At 36.8% G+C, this 19,410-nt stretch overlaps 2 protein-coding genes and 1 long non-coding RNA gene across 5 annotated transcripts; 2 read left to right on the top strand and 1 right to left on the bottom strand.

Annotated features, from left to right (window-relative positions):
* The first annotated feature begins 36 nt into the window (after positions 1-36).
* On the top strand, positions 37-2,521 carry LOC111265479 (uncharacterized). Its single transcript, XM_022842202.2, has 2 exons — positions 37-324; positions 1,215-2,521. Exons 1-2 carry the CDS (start codon positions 199-201, stop codon positions 1,791-1,793), a joined length of 705 nt encoding a protein of 234 aa, XP_022697937.1. The 5' UTR covers positions 37-198; the 3' UTR covers positions 1,794-2,521.
* Positions 2,522-2,876: 355 nt separating this feature from the next.
* On the bottom strand, positions 2,877-11,643 carry LOC111265475 (eukaryotic translation initiation factor 4E type 2). 3 transcript variants are annotated; one of them, XM_022842193.2, is made up of 6 exons: positions 11,537-11,632; positions 10,742-11,101; positions 6,535-6,835; positions 6,023-6,262; positions 5,309-5,454; positions 2,877-4,406 (listed from the first exon to the last, which is right to left on the bottom strand). In XM_022842193.2, exons 2-6 carry the CDS (start codon positions 10,762-10,764, stop codon positions 4,214-4,216), a joined length of 903 nt encoding a protein of 300 aa, XP_022697928.1. In that variant the 5' UTR covers positions 10,765-11,101; positions 11,537-11,632; the 3' UTR covers positions 2,877-4,213. The 3 variants fall into 3 exon arrangements, with proteins under 3 accessions (XP_022697928.1, XP_022697929.1, XP_022697927.1); XM_022842194.2 differs by lacking the exon at positions 10,742-11,101 and having other exon boundaries at positions 11,537-11,643; XM_022842192.2 differs by lacking the exon at positions 11,537-11,632 and having other exon boundaries at positions 10,742-11,503.
* On the top strand, positions 11,515-18,750 carry LOC111265480 (uncharacterized). Its single transcript, XR_015313082.1, has 3 exons — positions 11,515-11,649; positions 12,568-15,382; positions 15,715-18,750. It is a non-coding gene; the product is annotated as an uncharacterized LOC111265480 (long non-coding RNA).
* The last annotated feature ends 660 nt before the right edge of the window (positions 18,751-19,410 follow it).

Here is a 19,410-nt window from a genome sequence, read left to right as displayed (position 1 = left end):
ATGATTTCACTCGGATCCAAGGTCGTCGTTTAACAGCTGATTTAAATCCACCGTTTGAGAGTAATTGGCGCAACTGATGATGACAGGCTGTGTACCAGACTAAAGAATTATAATTTCGATTTGGACTCATTAACTTTGAAATATTTATGATCTACTTTTAAACTGTGAATTAGCTTAATGCTTGTTTGAAGTGTAAAGATGGGAAGCGGAACATCAAAACATTCCAGCGATTATGAATCTGTGAACACTCCGATGCAACCTCAACGCCAATTGCCCTTCGATCCGAGATCTCCATCCGCTGGAATAAATCGCACTCCAATTATTGTAGGTTCTCCAAGCAGGGCCCAGTTTCATATTCAATTAAATTATTGATCTAATACTACCTTTGACTGTATTAAAATTCATTAATTTAGTCAATCTAAACTGAGCGACGCACAAAAATATCACCTTTCCCGGACACTGATTATGCTGATACTTCACTTTGTTATTTTTATATTTATCTACATACTTCATATTTTTTACGTTCTACATATAACTGGGTAACAAGTATTTACCTAGCATTGACTATTTTTCTTACACATAAGTGTGAATCTGTCTTATGACCCAGCTAACAAAGGATAGAGCATGAAATGGCAAGTTAAGTAATATAAGGCACAGCGAAATATTTGAGTGCGGTAGCAGTAGTAGCCATTCACATACGGCTAGTTGTGTGGCCTATATACTGCTACATCAGTATCTTTTTTTTTAGATATTAAACAATATCGTTACCATGTCTTTGTGTACATAATACAGTCTGGTCGTTCACAACCCATCAGTGCAACCGAATTGAATCAATCAATCCAGCTAGAGATGCCTCTGTAAGACTTTAACAGTTACACTATTTAGAGTAGGGCTAGCTAATGACACTTTAATCCAGGCCTTTATTTCTCAGTTAGATTTGTATAATTATTCTAAGACCTAAATAGTGGCAACTTCCAGTTCGTAAATGTTTAATTAATGTATACTTACCGTTTCATCGTAAAAAACGACTGACGTACTGCTGGTTTCTATGTAATTTATACTTTCAGCAAGTGCATAAATAGTGAAACCTCTATTTTAATTAAAGTTTTTCGTACCTGACAGTACCTCTCTAGGTACTCTGCTTAAAAACTTCTGGATTTTAGTTTCCACTGACGTAGTAATCTGACAAATTTTTATCTTTGCAAAATCAACAGGTTCCTGTAAGTCCAGATGAAGTGTGTACTACACCCGCTCGTCCCAAAAGCAAACTGTTGGATCCGCGATCACCTGCTGAGGCACTTATCCGCACACCAGTTCTTACGCCAATTAAATTTGACTTCAGCGAGCTTGAACAGGCTCTTAGGAACAGTTCAAACAAACCTCTTTATCAAATCCCAAAAGACAAGGTTACGAAAGAGATAAGTCCCTCACAGCTTATATTTACCACTCGTCCTGATTCAGACAGAGAAACTTTCGATTCAATAGCAGATATCGTTACGCAGCGTACACCACTTAGCACACCTACGAAGGTTCGCGGATTATCAACGACTACTCCACTAGCAGTTCGTTCTCCTAATATCGCTTGTCCACAGCCTGGGGTAGAAAACCTGCCCGTTAAAGGGCAATTAGGTTTTAAAGAAACCGAAAGTACGTCGATTAAGGTGACTTTGCATGGTAAAGCGAATCTCCGACAAATGGCTCACCATCAAAGTCACGCGCGTGTTAAGGGCAAAGGACAAAGACGACCTGGTGGAGTTCAGGATGAAAATAGTGCCAGACCGATTCATCTGTAAAGTTATAGTCAGTCAGAATTTTTTAGCTATACAGCGGCGATTTATATGAAAGGAAGATACGTAACTTTTTTTTGTTTATTGTGCTTTTTACTCATCAAGTATGCATACAAATGCATTTATGGATTCGCCAAACGCTACTCGGGAATAGTTGCTACGCTTTAATAATTCCATGGTCAAAACATTAATCAGTGGTTTGTCAAAAAAAGCCTTACTTGAAGCTTCCCTAACAAGCGTCCAAAACGAAAAATATCCTTGATTAACACTAATATGCTTCAAGTAGCTACAGGTCTTGCAAACTAGTATATCGAATACTTCTTAAATAAGTGATATCATTTTCGAACTTAAACGAACTCTACCTACTAACAAAAGCATCGGTGTTGTTGGTAGGCCAATATTATTACCTTGTTTGCTTCCGTTTACCCAATACCTATTAAGCTGTTGAATTATATACAATTAATATTGTAATCCTTATCAGTGCTAAAGCTATTTTCTTTGACATCTCAGTGCAAGAAAACATTTAACGAACTTTGTATAGGAAGCAATATTGTCATTAGCTATTGATTTGGCAGTTAGCAAAGCAAACGTATTGCTTGAATTTCTATGCGTATATTTTTGCCAAAAGCAAATCGGAAAAGCCAATTTTCAAGAAACCTGTTTGTGAAAATTGCTTAATAATTGTGACAACGCCGCTGTTCTTGCTAACAAAAATAAAGAAATTATTTGAACTACTTGGTTTATATTAATTAAATATAACATAATTATAGTAGTGATATTAAAGTCTAAATACCCGTTCGTTAATGCTGAATTTGCACAGTTCGAAATAAAAATTACATATTTACTTAGTTATGGAGAATGTCAACTGAATGCTTCTGCACCGGACATAGGCAAGTATAGAAGATGAGCTCAAGAAACTGATGCTTCCTCTCATTGTAAATAAAATTACAGTACCTATAGTAATTACCTGTATAAGCTCCAAAAGGTATTATATACCTACATACGCTTCTAAAAAGGTCTGTGTTCAATATTGTTTTTTGCATGCAACATATTTTAAAGAGAAAAAACAAATGAAAGACACAGACCAGATAACATTAGGGCATATAACTTAATTGCCTTATGCTTACTACTTATTTTCCCCTTTATTGCCCGCCACGAAAATGCTGCTCGCATATCATCGACCTCAAACGAATTGCCAGAATCTTGGCTGTAATTATTTATCTGTTTAACAATTGTTTTGGTTATTAATATTATCATTTATCTTCAGTAGTCCCAGCTACCCATTTGCATTATTTTTTTTCTCATTTGCATATAATGCCACCTTTGTCGTAATTACTTCAGTCACCATAATTAACATCAATAACTAATGTTTTCAATTAAGGTTCATCAACAATTTTCGTTGTGTTGTTGCGATTCGTCTTCTTTGTATTATCTATTAAAATATTATACATTTGATTGCGAAAAGTTTATCTTTTCATTTCGTTCTCTACGTCCCCACACTCTATTACATACACACACATGTTTCTGTGGCCGCTCATCATTCCATTCGAAGTACCGACTTTAATCGACCATCTCAAACGATGGCCCTTGACACAGCAACAGCGCCAAAGGCAACCAGGAGCACTAGAAATATTCATCACCCAGATGATGTTTATTAAGCATTTTGCTTAATCTATAGCGCTTAAAAATGGTTAGACCCGATAGAAAATACAAGAAATCTGCAACAAAATGCTCATGTCCTCTGCTATTATAGAAACCACACTATAACTGTAAATCCGTTGAATATTACTCATTTGTTTGACTTTCTCGTTGTTTCGATTAGCAAGCTGGCCATATATTACGATAATTCTATCTGTAAAATTAATTTATCAGGGTTGTTGCCAAATAATTCTAATAATACCTTCAGTTATATTTTCTCGATCGTCCCCTGCTAGCCAATAATTTCATGTTAATAGCTTTACCAATATAAAAGCGAACTGAAGATATTTTTCTGATGAACAGTGCTGATTGAGCTACCTTTTCAATCCCTCACTCAACGCTGCCATTGCTGTCGTTGCCTTTGTTGCCGCTTTCGCGGCTAACTGCTTTTCCTTGTTTCCGATAGGGATTTCTCATAAAGAACTAACGTGCCTTTGATGGTTATTTAGTCCATCTATCATGTCTCCATATTCGTTCCTCTATTCGGTCTTTACTACCACCTGCATTTATTGTCGTTTAAGTATCCGTTTTTTGTTATCTATTTCTTATTTTCCCACATCTTGCTTTTGTGTTCGGGTGCACGCCTATAGGTCCAATGTAGGATCCCTGCCTCAAGCGTATTTCTTACATCAAATTTTGAGTACTGTAAAAATATCTGCAATTTTTATGTCACCTTTTGTGTTGCCGTTCTTTTTGTTTGTGTAAATAGGTGTTCTATGTGGGTAATTTTATCTGAAGAATGTTTCATCGGTATTTCGAAACGAGCTATTATCGAGGAGTGACGTATTGTGAGCTTTGTACTCGAGGGTGTGGGTCATCGGAAGGTTGGCTACTCGACGTAAAGTCTCCATAATCTTCAAACGGACACCTTTATCAGATGCTGTGCGGTTCCACACTGAGATGATGTCCTCCTGGTTATATCTAAAATTGATAGCATACCAAAGGGGAAGAGTGACGTAAATTAAGTGTTCAACTATGATTTCGAAAATAGCAACGAATACGAAGGTACATGGGAGCCATAGCCGCTTACCATTCTGTTAGGCTGAATTTGATACCGTGTGCCATAAGCAGTCTTTAAAAATTGAACAAATAATACCCGAGTTATTTAAATAGCCTGCATTCAAGGAAACTTCCTTTGTATTACTTGAATCGACTAATCAAAAAAATAACGTTTCCCATTTATAAGCCATGGCAGCTGCTCTTACATAATGCAAAACAAACAACCCTGTCGACATTTTTTCCGAGATGCGCACTTCGTTTTTCTACTCTCTTATTCGTTTCCGACTGAATACATATAGAATGATCGACATTATGGATCAGGATTTAGCTTATATGCCTAACTCAGTCCTTAAAGACCGATAACTACATGAAAATTCCGCTGGTTGCAGCATATTTGGGGTATTCTAGTGCTATGAAAGGCGGGAGAATTTTGCATGCACAAAAAGCGAACGGGATTTTCAACACTGATAGAGACGCAAAGTGTAAGGTATGTTACAACTGATTTTTCAACATTTAACGCACTTAAAAGTTGTTTTTTGCTGACAGTCATTAGCCTCACTTATGTGTCTACTTAGACTTTAGATGGGATTGATCGTTAAAAGCTTCCACAGACAAAAAGACACGGGCGTCGTCACGTAAGTAAGATTACTAATTGACTTTTTTGTATCTATTTCCTATTATATTATATATGATAATAATTTAATATCCTATATTAAAAGTATTTCCAACCATTTCCGAAATAAACCTAGGCTCGAAAACTATACACGCTCACGCATTTCTTCTTCAGTAAATGTAATGAACCAGCTTATTTACTAGCTACTGACCTCACAGACATGACTGCTCCACAAATTTCGTCACCAACTAGAAACTGTTCACCCAAAATGGCTAGTAACACATTCTCCCAGACGCGCGATGCCACACCTTTACGTAACCGAACAATCCATTTACCTCCATCGCGATTTGCCGGATCCTGTAGATTATTTTGATCAAGTTTTAATTTTACTTTAATGTAATTGTGCTAATAAGTAATTTGAAACACTAAAGACTAATGTAGTTATAGATCGCAATATTTTAATTATGGTAATAAATGAAGATAAGAGTCAACGCTGTCAAATATACGAGTAATGGAAGCATAATGATTGCCGAACTTGTTAATTTAAATGCATACGTAATATAGTAGTAGACACGTGTACCATTCATTAAAATTATTTAACTTGTAAAAACACGGTTACTTCGGCAAGGTGGGCACAAACCTTTTCATTCATATTTGTCTGTACTTAAAGCTGTTCCTATTATTCAAAGTGTCAGGGAGACGCAAGAATAATTTAAGCTTGTAGAACTACATTCGACACGCATCAAACAATAAATTCATGCGATCCTCCTGCATATAGTTAATGTTTGGCTACAGATGTCATGCTCAACTGTAACCTGTACATTGGTGTATTTACCTCCCGTATTGAAAAGGTAGCTGTTGACCAAAGCACGAAAATTACGAAAGCTACGAACAACATTGAATAGTAAAATTTGTGTATGCGTACCTCCCACATTGGTTTTACGCCATACTTGAAAAGGTGGTAGTCTGCGTGGCCTGTGAGTTCATTTGGAAAACGTAGATGGGTGTAGCACTTCCAAAACTTTTCCACAGAACGAAACGTAGCTAGAAGTTTAAGGGAATCTTCAAACTTCGGCATCGTCCCAGCTTGCTTAAACCCTGTTCGACGTGAGAACCACATCGAATACCCGTGTTCTAGCGGATGCTCCTCAGGTCCTACGTCTAACTAAAAAAGAGGATGAGGAAATATCAAACGAAGAGGGTCAAAATGAAAAGAAACACTCAACTCGGATTACGACATACCTATATGGTAAAAAGTGGCACCAAGGGACCTAGTGCTGCTAATATTAAATACACCTACAAAGGTACTGTGTTTCTGAAAAAAACTTACATTTCGATTGTGACGAATGACTTCCAATGACTAAATATAATATAGGGTTTTTATTTACTTGTCAATGGAATATTTCATTTTAGATATATCAAAAATTTAATAGTTACACATGAAGAGTCAACTTGGCGAATCTGCTCGTCAACAAGGTCGAGTCGTGGGACATCGAGATCTCGTCCACCGAGTTGAGACGATGGCTGTTGTTGCGTATGGCTAGTTGAACGTATGGTTCCACCAAGGGGTTGGTTGTGACCACCCCCGTTTCCACCCGTAATGTTGTTTTCGTTACTACTCGGAGACTGACCGTGTGATTGTTGCCAAGCTCCTACAACTGATGGACCACCGAGGAGACTGTGACTTCCACTCTCCTCGAGTCGTCTTCCATCATGGAGACGCATCTGATCGAGAGGTCTACGTAAAACAAAATCCAAAATATGCATGCTTCTGATTTTGAACAAGTGATCTATTGCCACCCTATTGGGATTTCCTAAGGATACTGCCACCCTATGCATTCTATATCGCGTACTGCAAAAACAGGTTGCTCAAGCTTAGGTAATTAGTCTAGTTCAAACGAGTTCAGCGGGGGCCAAGGAACATTTCTTTCTGTCATTTGAATTGAATAGTTTAGAAGACCAGCTCTTTCAAGTTTGAAGGAGCGATAACATAATAAAGAGATTAATCTGGATCTTGTGTAAATTCAAAAGGTAAGAATGTAGAGTTTGGAATCGTGCGCAAGATATATTCTCCATTTTATCAGCTTTGAAAAGCTATATTGGACTATTACAGACGAATCCGGTGAACTTTGACACTGAATAATTTTAAACTACGTGCCGTTAGCAGCGAAATTTGACTGATAAATACTCTAGTTTTCTACAGATTTGTCCAGTTTATGGCACATGAAATTATTTCAGAAAAAAAAAAACATTTTAGTTTAAAAAATCAACGCTTAGTGGTAAGGTTTTTATTTCTTGAATGCCACAGCGCTGCGAAAATCCATCGACGATTTGTGAACACCACCGAGGTCAGTCAAGGAAAACTTATGCCAAAGTACGTGATTACTGTAAACCTTTTAAGGCATGGCGCGTGATTATTGTAAGCCTTTTAAGAACGTAAATTAAAGTCTTGAAGGCCAGCGAAGAGATCAAATGTCCGCACCGGAAGAACACATTGACGCAATCCAAGAGTCTTTTTACGGGTCTCTGTTGGCTTAAAGCAGCTTTTCATATGTAACGTGTTAATGAATTATAATAATACTGAATATGTGGAAATAAAAGATGGGTCATATGTAAATTTACTCTAGGTTAGTTGGAAATACGCGTGATATTTCATGTGCAATTTGTTAAACTTTAATTAACGAAAGACTTGTCTGGAGCATATAATCGCCACAAACGAGACATATTTCAATTTTTAGTCCTAACCAGAAAGAGGATGGTGTTCACAAGGGCGAACCCGCCCTCTTCTTAGCCGAGAAAAATCGAGTTCTGTGGCATGTCGAATAGGTTTGGACGTCAGGTGGTTAGTAAGCGCAGGTGCTACTATGAAATACTCAGTGGAGGCGAAACAGTGAATTCTGTAAAGAGACTCATGGACCATTGGCGCGGCAATCAAAAGCACGTCCTCTCGATGATCAACGCCAGACTTCATTGCTGTTCTTCAATTACTTTTCGGATTGAGCAAGGGAATATAAAACGTTAGGTTCAACCCGCTTGGTCTTTCTATCCAAGTCCGTGTGATCACGCAGTTTTCCGTTCCCTAAAATAGGCAACCGGTAGTAAAGCATACTACACCTTGGATTTACTTTAAGAAGCCATAGAGAGAGAAATTACATATAAGAAGAGTATCTGGCTATCCAAAAACTGGCGAAACACTAGGACATGTGTGTAAAAAAATAAAACCGAATACCTCTAACACATATCGGAAAATTATTATTTCAGCCCAGCCAGTTCTACAGTTATTTAGTTTCAACGTACTCGTAATTCGCTTGTAACAGCATGATATTTGCCTTTTGCATTTTTTGTTAATCTAGACAAATCTTGTTATGCACGAAAAACAACAATTCAAGGAGGCACGCTTTTTTAGAATTAGCATTTGAAATAATCTAAATAAAATCGACATGGTCCGGAATAGTCTACTATATATATATATATATGGTTACTAACATACCTAAGTAATTCAGATCATTCTATATAACTATTCTGATACGGAGTTCAAATGATTACTTATTAATGAAGTAATAGTAATAACATTAATAAATTATTAGAATGTGAAAATATCGTTTAACAACAACTGTCCCCAGGCTTACGTAGAGCATGCAAATAGCAATCATAATTGTATGTAAAAATGCAAACCTCACAGTTCGCACTGAGATCGCTATACTAAAGTAAAAATAGTGAAGTTTTATGTCAATGATTAGATGTATTTATGAGATAAAAGGTTCCATCAGCGCTATGCGACACGTATATACATATACATGTTTCAAATAAGTCTCTAGATCTTGGCTAGGGCATGAATTGGCAACAAATCTCTATTCCCACAATGCACAATACGACGTAGTACTGATATCGCATTAGTTCACGCTAATAGTAACTCCACTGCCTATATTAAAAAAACACATGCTTGTCTTAAACGAAGATTATATACTTTTCAGGCTTATTCAACTTCAGCTGAAGAATCGCATATTCACAAAATATTAAAAACGAAACTATATCTTTACAAAAATAGAGTGGCTTTCTTGGTCTAAACTGGTCTATTGAAACGCACGAAGCCTTTGCGCAGCACTAGGTAGCGTTGTTCAAGCATATTCCGATTAAATTGCGGCGAAGCCATCGGATTCTAAATGATTATTCTACCATGACGTTCAATGATGGCCAACAATACAGATTTGTTTTATTTCGTACATTTTAGTTCTTTACTAAATTCGAATTACGTTTCTGAAAATTACTTAGTAGACTAATATATATACATATATATATATATATATATATAATTTCCTTATTTATATTTACAATACCACGAATACACCTCTCAGAATGCGACAAAGTAATATTTCATCTTCCTCTTTTTATTACTCTTCTTTTATAAAGGTCAAAGTAATATACAGATATTTGATAGTGAATTTCAAAATTGAACCTGATTTTAGCGATCGATGGTTTGGGGTTAAATAAATTGAATGACGTCATCCAGCTAAACAGGATTTTTATCATCTCGACTCATTTCGATTCTCTTTATTTTTTCGCTCTCGTTCTATGCTATCATTCTTGTTATGATAATTACCATTTTCAAAAAAAAAAACAGAACTAGCTCGAACCTCTAGCTTGTATTTTGTCATAAATATTCCAGTCGCTGCTTTTACTATTATAGCACAGGAACGTGGAAGAAAGTGCAATACAGCAATAGTAGTTAATAACAAGTGCGTGATGTTCAGGGTCGAATGAGCGGGAAGTGACGAAAAATCCTGTACTGTATCCCTTTGAATCAATTCAGATAAAACGGAAGGATGATGTTTAACACTAAACCTACCATCAACGATTAATTTGACTACTTGCAAAACGTTTTTGAAAGTTCGTATACTCAAATGTCATCCCGTCGTATCAAACTATACGCCATCGAAAATCTAGGCTTAATTACATTAAAATAATAATCTTTTTAAATATTTTGATCACGTACGGTTGAGTAAGGCAGACAAGAAATACCAGTAAGGTTAGCTAAATATAAATGAAAGAATTATTAAATGCTCTTTAATATGATTTGAGCATTATAATTTTTATAAGAAACACTTTTAACGTTGATGTAACTAGAATATAGGCGACACCTAGACTTGACGATATCAAAATTAAATACTATCTATAAAGCGCAAAAGTATTCTAGTGAACTAAATATACTTTTTGCAGTCCGATTTGCAGCCATTCATTAAAACCGCTCTCGAACTCTATGGAAACTACTAGCTAATATTACTACAGCAGGTTCGCTAATAATATCTTTATTGAAATTTGGACAAGCTACCAAAACGGGGTTTACCTAGTAGATCAGATTAATCTACCTAAGTCCGTCGTCCTAGAACAAGTCCTGTTGTTGCGTACGTGTTTCACGACTGCATCGAAATTTTTTTCATAAAAAAAGTGCGCCACCATATCCGGCCAGTCCTTTCGAAAAATAATAGAAGATATAGTCCGCCTCTCGTATAAGTTTACAGTGTGGTCAGTGAATCTTCCACTGTTCGTGTCTCCATATGGCATCTCAGTAATACAATATTTTCGCAGTTGATGTTTTAAGCTGTTAGTCCTACTACAATGACTGACTGAAACTACGTTTCCATACCTGCTTCCTAAAACCTTGTCCATGAGCAAGAAAGCTAGGTGCCGAGCGCGCAAAAAGCGTCTTCTGTTTAGTGAAGCGTTGCAGCGACGGTGGTACTTCTTATATATTATTTTCGATGCTTTTATCACTGTTCTTAGTTAGGTCTTCTTATACAGATCTAGCGACGTACGTAGGTTGCCGCCAACTATGATTTAAATTTTTGATAGTGTGGTAAACCACGGCGATTTTTTACAAGTCTGCAATACGGAGAAAAGCACCTTCTCCGCTTATTGTCGAAGGGAAAAGCTTTACGACTCCACAATACACGGTGTGACGGTAAACAGCACTAATAGTACTGCATACACCGGGTGCTATCCCACACTGTCAATATTGGTGTCGCATAAATTAACAGTAATAAATAAGTTAGTTACTAGGAGGTTGGTTAAAAAGTAAATTTCGGAGAAACGGCGAAGACGAACGCAATGTACAGCAGTCTCCAGAGCAGAAACGCTTAGAGCTCGATCGTAGAGAAAGGGGCAGTGAACTGTTACTACTACCACTACTATACTACTACAACTAGAGGAAAGCGGCCACAGGATGCGAGACGAAGGCCAGCAGAACAAAACTGTGAATTCGTCGAACACTCTAAATCACAATGTTGCATATTATACACACTACCAAACATACACAGAACTAAACAGCAGAATGAGCAATAACAGCAATAACAACAACGATACACCATACGAAGAAGAGCACATTGAAAGGATCCAACAATAATAATAAAAGCAGACAACCAAACAGAAATGAACAACTCACGGATGGTCCATCAAAGCAGTTCAAAAAGTTTCAGTCCCGGTGCTAAGCTAATCACAATGAAGCGACGCGTATCTACACGGCGCTGCCACGCACGACATGATTGCAATAAAAAGGCAAGTGGTAAATACCAGCAATGTATCCAGTTGCATCAGTACCTTGTTGGAGTCGCTTAACGCTAAATCGACCAAACAGTTTGTTTTAGTGCTGCTATTCAAGCTAGCAAAGCCTTTACAATTTACGAAGCAACTACCATTAGACAGAAACAGATACAATTCTGGCTTTGATGAGCTATATGATATAGTAATTTGTATTGTGTTGTTTATTGATCTCATTTTGGAACTGCATACGCTCCAAGGGGTAAAAAAAGCTAAAAAACAGTTACGAGAAGTCTTTCGTGTGTTCCATTATCTAGTAAAAATAGCCATAGTTACATGCTAGATAGTTCCGTGACTTAAGCAGAAGAGGATGGACCGAATGCGCTAGACCTTAGTGAGGGTTAAGAGGAACATAAATTTCGGAAACGCGGTGTAATCGAAGGCAAGACCGTATGTCACGCTCAATTCATTCATAGGAGGTTGCGTGGCTGCCTGCTGTTGTTCTATTTGTATATTTGTTTTGAGAAACGGCAACCAAAGACTGCTGCGAAGTGTACATCGTTATCATTAGCTAAGTTAATCCAATAATTTAATTAAATAGTTCTCCAGTGATAAGATGTCAACGAGCCGCCATTTGCTGTTGATGAGAGTAAAAACAATGAAGCATATTGTAGAAATGAAAATATCCGCAAGTTGTCTGGAGCAGCATCTCAGTCAATTGATAATTCAAGAAACGTTGTACACCGGGGCAGTCGCCTATTTTTATAAGTCTGAAATTATATATGAACGTGAAATCTTCGGTCATTTAAAAATATTATCTAAAAACGATACATTTTCTTGAGATAGTAGTTCCGAACTCGACTTCTCAATGCATCCAAACGCGGTTATTTCATAAAATGTATTGTTTTTGGGATCTTTCGCTGTTCTTAATTTTAGGTGAGTTGAAAACAGGCTCGAGGTACTTATCTCTAGCAGGCGCGGAAAGCACTTAGCAACTGCATCGCTCCTTTGATGATGCAATAATATTTGCGAATTAAATTTAAAGACAACAGTTGGCGGTGTCGGAACGAATCTAGACCTTAGACTTTTTGCACGCTGGAAGCCAGTTGTCGAAAGTCCGAAGCACTAGACGTCAAACTCGAAACATTTAGATTAAACTACATACGTGATTAAAATATGTTTTAAATCTATATTTAAGACAATATTTGATATAAGCAAAATTCGATCTGAAGTTGGGAATCAGTGGACAGTGTTCATAGTACAGCTAAGTGAAGATGTTTTTTCGCAATTGTGGTTTACTATCTTTCGTTAATAAAAAGGTTTGAATACCAGTTATTTGATTGATTGAATGAAATTTGCCCTCCATTAATATCCGAGTAGTAAGGCTAGGTAACTCCTAAATGTAGTAATCCTAAATCCTGGTTGTTCCTTGATGGCTCATGTCGAAACCTTGCTCCCACAGCGACATGGTGACCAGCTATGCAGCATTCGTTTATAAACAAAGCACATGTTTACATTGGGGTCCCTTACTATGATATGCATATAGTTGTAATATATCTGCTTCATTATGAGTGCGCTAAAGGTTATTTTAAGTGTTAAAAAGTTGAAGTAAGTTAACGCATAGCCTGTCCTAGTAAATTCTTACCTAAAGAAGAGAAGGATATAGGGAGCTCAATATGATAACGTGACATCATGAAGCCACCGAATACGCATGTTATTATGAGAAAGTCTGTAAGCTATTAGAAAAGCAAAAGGAGTCTGGTAAAGCACTTCAGGTGAACCGAGGCAGTATTTATTTTTGATTGTGACTACGGTAGGCTATTGTCAACCGCCTGTATTTTTGGGTGAGGTTGCATGAAATACTGCTGCACGCGTAGCGAGCTTTCACAAATCCAGCATCAGCTCATAAGCAACGAACTCTAGACGTTACTGACTTCTATCATTGAATGGAGCGGACATGTAAGGCTTCTAAAAATATCCGAAAAACTTTTCGATGCTCCACAAGGGCTCATTCAGCGCCACAAGTAGGAATTTGCGCTTTCCGAGGGCAACCCCTGATTAATGAAATGGCAAACGTTCTGAATTTAGTTCATGACCGCAGCAAGCTCTTTCAACCGGCGGGTTACTTTTTAGGAAAAGCAGATAGAAACTCAGTTAGAGAGGACATATTCGCTTTAAAAAAAAAGTACTTCACGTCCCAATTTGTTAACAACGTGCCCGGGCTTCTCGCGACCCAGGCAGTTCTAAGACAAGCGTTTATGTAAAACGTTGCTCGTTTTCTTGACGAGTCCGTGCTAAGCACCTCGCTTGAAAAGGTTGTACGTTTATGAGCCAAAGGGTCCTGATTACAACAAAGGAAACACCTCAAGACGCTTTTGCTCCGTATATAAAGTCCGTACTGACTTGGACTAACAAGTCTTAGGAGTCTCTTTAAGTTGCAATGCGCTAGATTTTGAAAATCAGAGTCGACATCTGGTCGGCGACAGTAAAACGAATATAGATGCAGCCACAGCAGGAATACACTGGAGCAGAATGGAGTGTGAAGTCATAGCCCACCTCAAAATGGTAACACACATAATCTGAAAAGAATCTGTTTGTTCTGCCTCACTATAAAAACTAAGTATTAAGTCCGGCTATGAGATAAACACTTCCGTAGGCGCATGTTTTTTAAGTATATGTGACAAACAATACATAGACAAATATCGTAAAAGTTGCGATTAATGACGCTCGAAAACTGATCAACGTTGTTCTTATTCAAACGTATACTGCGAATGTATATATTTTTATTATATTGGTAAAATTTCATAGTAAGACTGCCTAGTTACGCATTTTGGGAATCGATATTAAAGTTTCAATGTTATTAAGGAATCGACCAGCAACAAGAGACATCTTGTTCTGGGTGCTTCCTTTCTCGTCTTATTCCTTAACAATAAAAGTAAATGTATTGTATGTTGCCCCACATTTTGTATGAATTTCCATGGCCAGACTTGCAGCACTTATTCGGGCTAAAGTATATCATTATGTTTTAAAAATATAGCTGTTCACGTAAGAAGAAAAACCTGTGCCAGAGTTAACGAGTGTCGAGAATTGCGCGTAATAAAATGTAAAGGAAAGCATCGCGGATTAGTTAATTTGACACAAACGAATGCTTCTAACACGGTCCAAAGCGTACATTTATTCTCCTATAAATTTCAGCACTGCTGATCGGTAATTTATTTTCGTTCTACTCTAGATTCCACTGTAATCAGGTAACGTATTAGGTAAACAGACCCTAAATTAACCTAGGTAAGTATATGTTACAAATGGCAACCACGAAGCTCGAACATCGATGATCGAAACCGGCATCACGCGTATTTCTGAGTTCCTGAGCGTCGCCTAGAGACAAAGTCTATGATACATTCTATAATCCGGCATTCGAAATAAATAAAAAGTCTGTTTACGTACACAGTCATGAAGTTAGGGCGATGTTTCTTCATACATAATAAATTCGAATTTTTGCATTTTTATCGTATTTTATCGTGACCATAACTTGCTTTACCACTGTCTGTTAACGCGACCCGATGTGGCATAATGAACAAGTTAATGTGAAGTGTCTGCATGCGCTGTACTACGCCTATAACTAATATTTCTTTGAGTGTATTACCATGAAAGTCGCAGATATGTTGCTACCGCTGATGCACGGGTTAGCGCGGGAAACGAATTACCATACCGTTCTATAGATCTCTTGGAGACGTCCCAGCGTAAGTGTAACGTAAGTTTAACAAAACCTACCCCGACTAGATCTCCCAATGAAGGGAGATAGATTTTCGATGTTATATCGAAGAAGGGATTATTCTAAGGACTTGTTCGCACGAAAAAATAGCCAAAAGCTGTTGAAAACATCCTTATGTACATATAGAGCGCAGCTGCTACAAGTGTTTTACTGGTATATACACTTTGAGGCTTGAATCAGTCAAAACGATGTCGGCTAGAACCGTGCCAGGAGTTTTTTTCCATATGATCTGATGTCAATAACTCAGACATCTCGAATGAACTGATATCCGTCGATGATACGGTAAGCCTTGCCTTTCTTTCTTTTTTTAGCCTTTCTAATTGTAATTCGACGCCGCTGTGATAACGCCGTACACTGCTAACAAGTCGCCGCTTGGTGTAAGGAAGCGCTCACTTCGGTAAAACTATATATGAAAAAAATGATAAAATGGTTTCGATGAGATGTATACTTCAAGAGAATACTTTTTTTTTTATAACACATATGTATGTATATATAGAATAAACGAACTGTAGTTCCGTTAGTTTTTATCGTACTATATGTTCTTATTTGCTTTTTTAACTTAGCAGAACGAGAGCTATATTCCGTAATGTCATAAGTGCTCGCATTATTTGTGTCATGTAGTCGTAAATTCCGACTGCTTCTTCTATTTAATTATCGCTAAATTAAGACAAATTCCAAACTGTATATTTAACACGATAGTTTTGAAAACTTTTGGTGCAACATTTCCTTGTTAATCGGTGAACAATTCAATTTTATTAAACAACTAAATAAATAGATAAGAAGCTTTAATTACGTAATATTATCGATTTATTCTTAGACCTTTGACAGATGAGTCCAACTTTAGGTTAACCTTAAGATGATCTTATTATTCAATGGATATGCAGATGCCTAAGACAGGTTGCCGTCAGTAGCGGCTATGGATGGAACAGTTTGTTCGAGTCTCTCCATTTTAAACAGTTGGGCTGCTAATCATTTTTTAACGATTTAAACGAGTACTTATTTGACTGGTCGTTACATAAGATACTAGTTAGCGAATATTACGCTAACAAGTAAATATTAATAGGACATATTATGGTCTGTCTACTTGATGGCGAATAGAACGTAATTGAAAATACGATTTCATGTGTGAATAAAATGTAAATCATACTCAGAAAAATGTTTGGGGACGGTGGCGTAATTGTCGCAAGCGCGCGCTTGAGAGGTTGAGTACTGAAGCAAAGGTATTATTAATAGTGCTATTTTATATCGTTCGTGGAGGCCCTTTACAGCCTTTACTTACGTTTAGCTTACAACGAAATATTCATAAAGGTTCTATGTACTTTTGTTATCTCAGTTAGATTGGGAGTGATTTATTTACAAATATAGGTAGTTTAGGTTAACTGATTTTACTTGCTGTAAATAGGATCATAGCTAGAAACTATTTTTCTATAACGTCATTGTATATCCGAATGTTAACGTGATCACCCATCCTAACCTGGTAGTTTTGGTGGAAATAGTCTTTCTTCGTAACCGTTGCAGCGCGGTAACGCGTCCTGTGAATAACGGTCCGTTGGAACAATTTTTAAATATAGTACATAGAAAAGGTGTATTAGTATTCAAATAAATTGAATTGTCCTTTTATTTTTAATACTTTCGCTTCTTCTATCATTTTGAGTCCTTTCAAAGTTTAACGTGACTTAATCGCATTTCTTTGTCGCATATTAAATCAGATCTTGGTCGGCTTTTGCGCAGCCGGTTTTTTTTACCAGCTCTTTACTAGTTGACCTGTACAAAACTAAATTTAAGTTCGTACATTACTTTATATCTGCGTGTTATCAATGTACGATACCCAACAAATGGGTGATCTCGATAGGCCTCAAAGGCAGGGACAGTTATTGCAAGTCACGACACGTGGTTCATTATGAATAGATGCGAGTCAACAAATCACACCATTTAATCTGTATTACTAAACATTAGAGCGAGTCGTTTAAGACGGACTATGAAGTTATACATTTGTTTCAATACTCAACTATTTCAATATTCAACTGTTAACCTAGAAACTCATATACATTTTAATTTAGCAAGCAAAACTATTAGATAACTGTACGTTAAGTGAACTTTCCTTTGGACTTCATTGAAGTAAGGCTGTAAACTTTTTCGGAAAATTTGCGTCTAGTATAATAAAAAATGTCTGGCTAGAGCAAGCTTATGTTGCGCTAGTTAACCTATAGTGGATTAGAGTTCCTGTGTAAAGTGGGTAGTAGCTGACGACCGTACGACTAGTTAGAAAAAAAGCTCAATCGGTATAAACTCTTAAACTTCGTAAAAAAAAATTGTAATCTTATTAGGATCTATTATATAGATATGTATAAACTCAATGCGAATGTTGGGAATCATGCTTGTGGGCCGCATCGGAGAATTTGACTTGTCCCGAGAGGAAACGGCTTAATTTCGAATTATCCAAACAATCTCCTTACAGTTAGTGTGTTAGTTATTAATCTGTGTTTAAAATTACTTGGTTTGAGACGAGGAGTAAATCTCAGCTTCAGTACGTAACCGAATTTAAAATAACTGCACACATATTCAAGGATATTTCCATCAAGCGTATACATATATAACAGAATAGTCATAGATATGTTTTGCATGCACCATGAATTACAATGTAAGGTTCTATCTAGTAGGTGATAACTTAAGGTATGTAGGAGTTAGTGGAACTAATGCTGAAACTAAGGACTACATCGTGCACCTGTATTGAGCTTCTTTCTAAACACTATGAAAGACCTCCAGAGGATGTGCTATTTTCTGGTATTCTTACTAGATGGCGAAAATAAAATTATGCGTTTATAATAGCAATTGTACCTCAGTAGCATTCGTTTAGCTCACAAATACCTATGTTATTAGTATTAGTTTCAGAGTTAGTAAATGTATTTCCTTATGATAGTTAAATCTCGATTTGGCTAGAGCATGTTGCCAATTTTAGGCATGGGTTATTTTATAACTTATGTTTGAAACTTGTTTGGAAAATACCTACGTTTAATAACTTAAGTTAGTTAATAATGTGTTACCGCTTTACCGTCACCGGATAACTTAGTGTACCCAAAATTCTTGAATTTTATTTATCAGCACAGTACGCTTCTACTGATTATGAGCAGAACATAACGATATTAATGTTATTAGCTCTCAGTTGCTCACACGAGAAATATAAACTCCATCTCGTAAGATAGATATATTCAGAATACATGTTAGTAATATTAAAACGACTGAATATCCCAACCGCTCCAAGAGACATGTTTAGCTTGCAATGCGCACTAGTGACGTGCCATTAGGGCAAACCCACGAAAAAAAACGATAAAGTCAAGTGCCTGATGGGCAAAGGTTGTTTGTAAAACACTGTATGGGCGTAATGGTTGGTTAGCATGGATAGACCGATGAGCGTAGAGCAGTCTTGACAAAAATTAAGGCAAGATGTCAAGCTATTAAATGGTGTCGGAGTGCTCTGCGCAAGCCGTGGTTAGCGGTTAACAATTAACTATTCTCTATTTTAAAATTAGAGGTAAGGCTTCTGAGATAAAGCACTGTTTGATGCTGCTATCAGTCATCCTTTGATTACATTTGGTGAGTTCGCTCTCTTATTAGTTCATCTTGATCAATTTTGATTGCAAAGTAGAAACACATAACTTAATTTCAGGTTCGATATTCGGATAGATGCAGTAACAAGCTTTGCGGTCAATAATCTTAGAAATGAGATGGTTCAAGTTTTGGTAATAGCTCGGACGACCGCGTAAATAATTGCAGGTCAAAACTATTTAAATTTAAATTAAAATTACTCCATATCAGATATAGTTAGATTGTGCATTACGAAAATATTCTCAAAAATAACTCTATGTGCCTACGTTTTAATTTATAAAGGAAAATTAAATCAAAAAGTAATACGCTGATATTAATCTTTCACGTAAAGTCTTTCGCAAATTAACGTTGAGAGACATTCGTTTTTAAAAAATAACTATAACACGAATCGAATTGAGTAA

The sequence above is a fragment of the Varroa jacobsoni genome, unplaced genomic scaffold (genome assembly GCF_002532875.2).
Source record: "Varroa jacobsoni isolate VJ856 unplaced genomic scaffold, vjacob_1.0 scaffold_974, whole genome shotgun sequence".
NCBI lineage: Eukaryota > Metazoa > Arthropoda > Arachnida > Mesostigmata > Varroidae > Varroa > Varroa jacobsoni.
The sequence above is the reverse complement of the archived record's forward strand: the minus strand, read 5'-3'. Positions and strand labels throughout refer to the sequence as shown.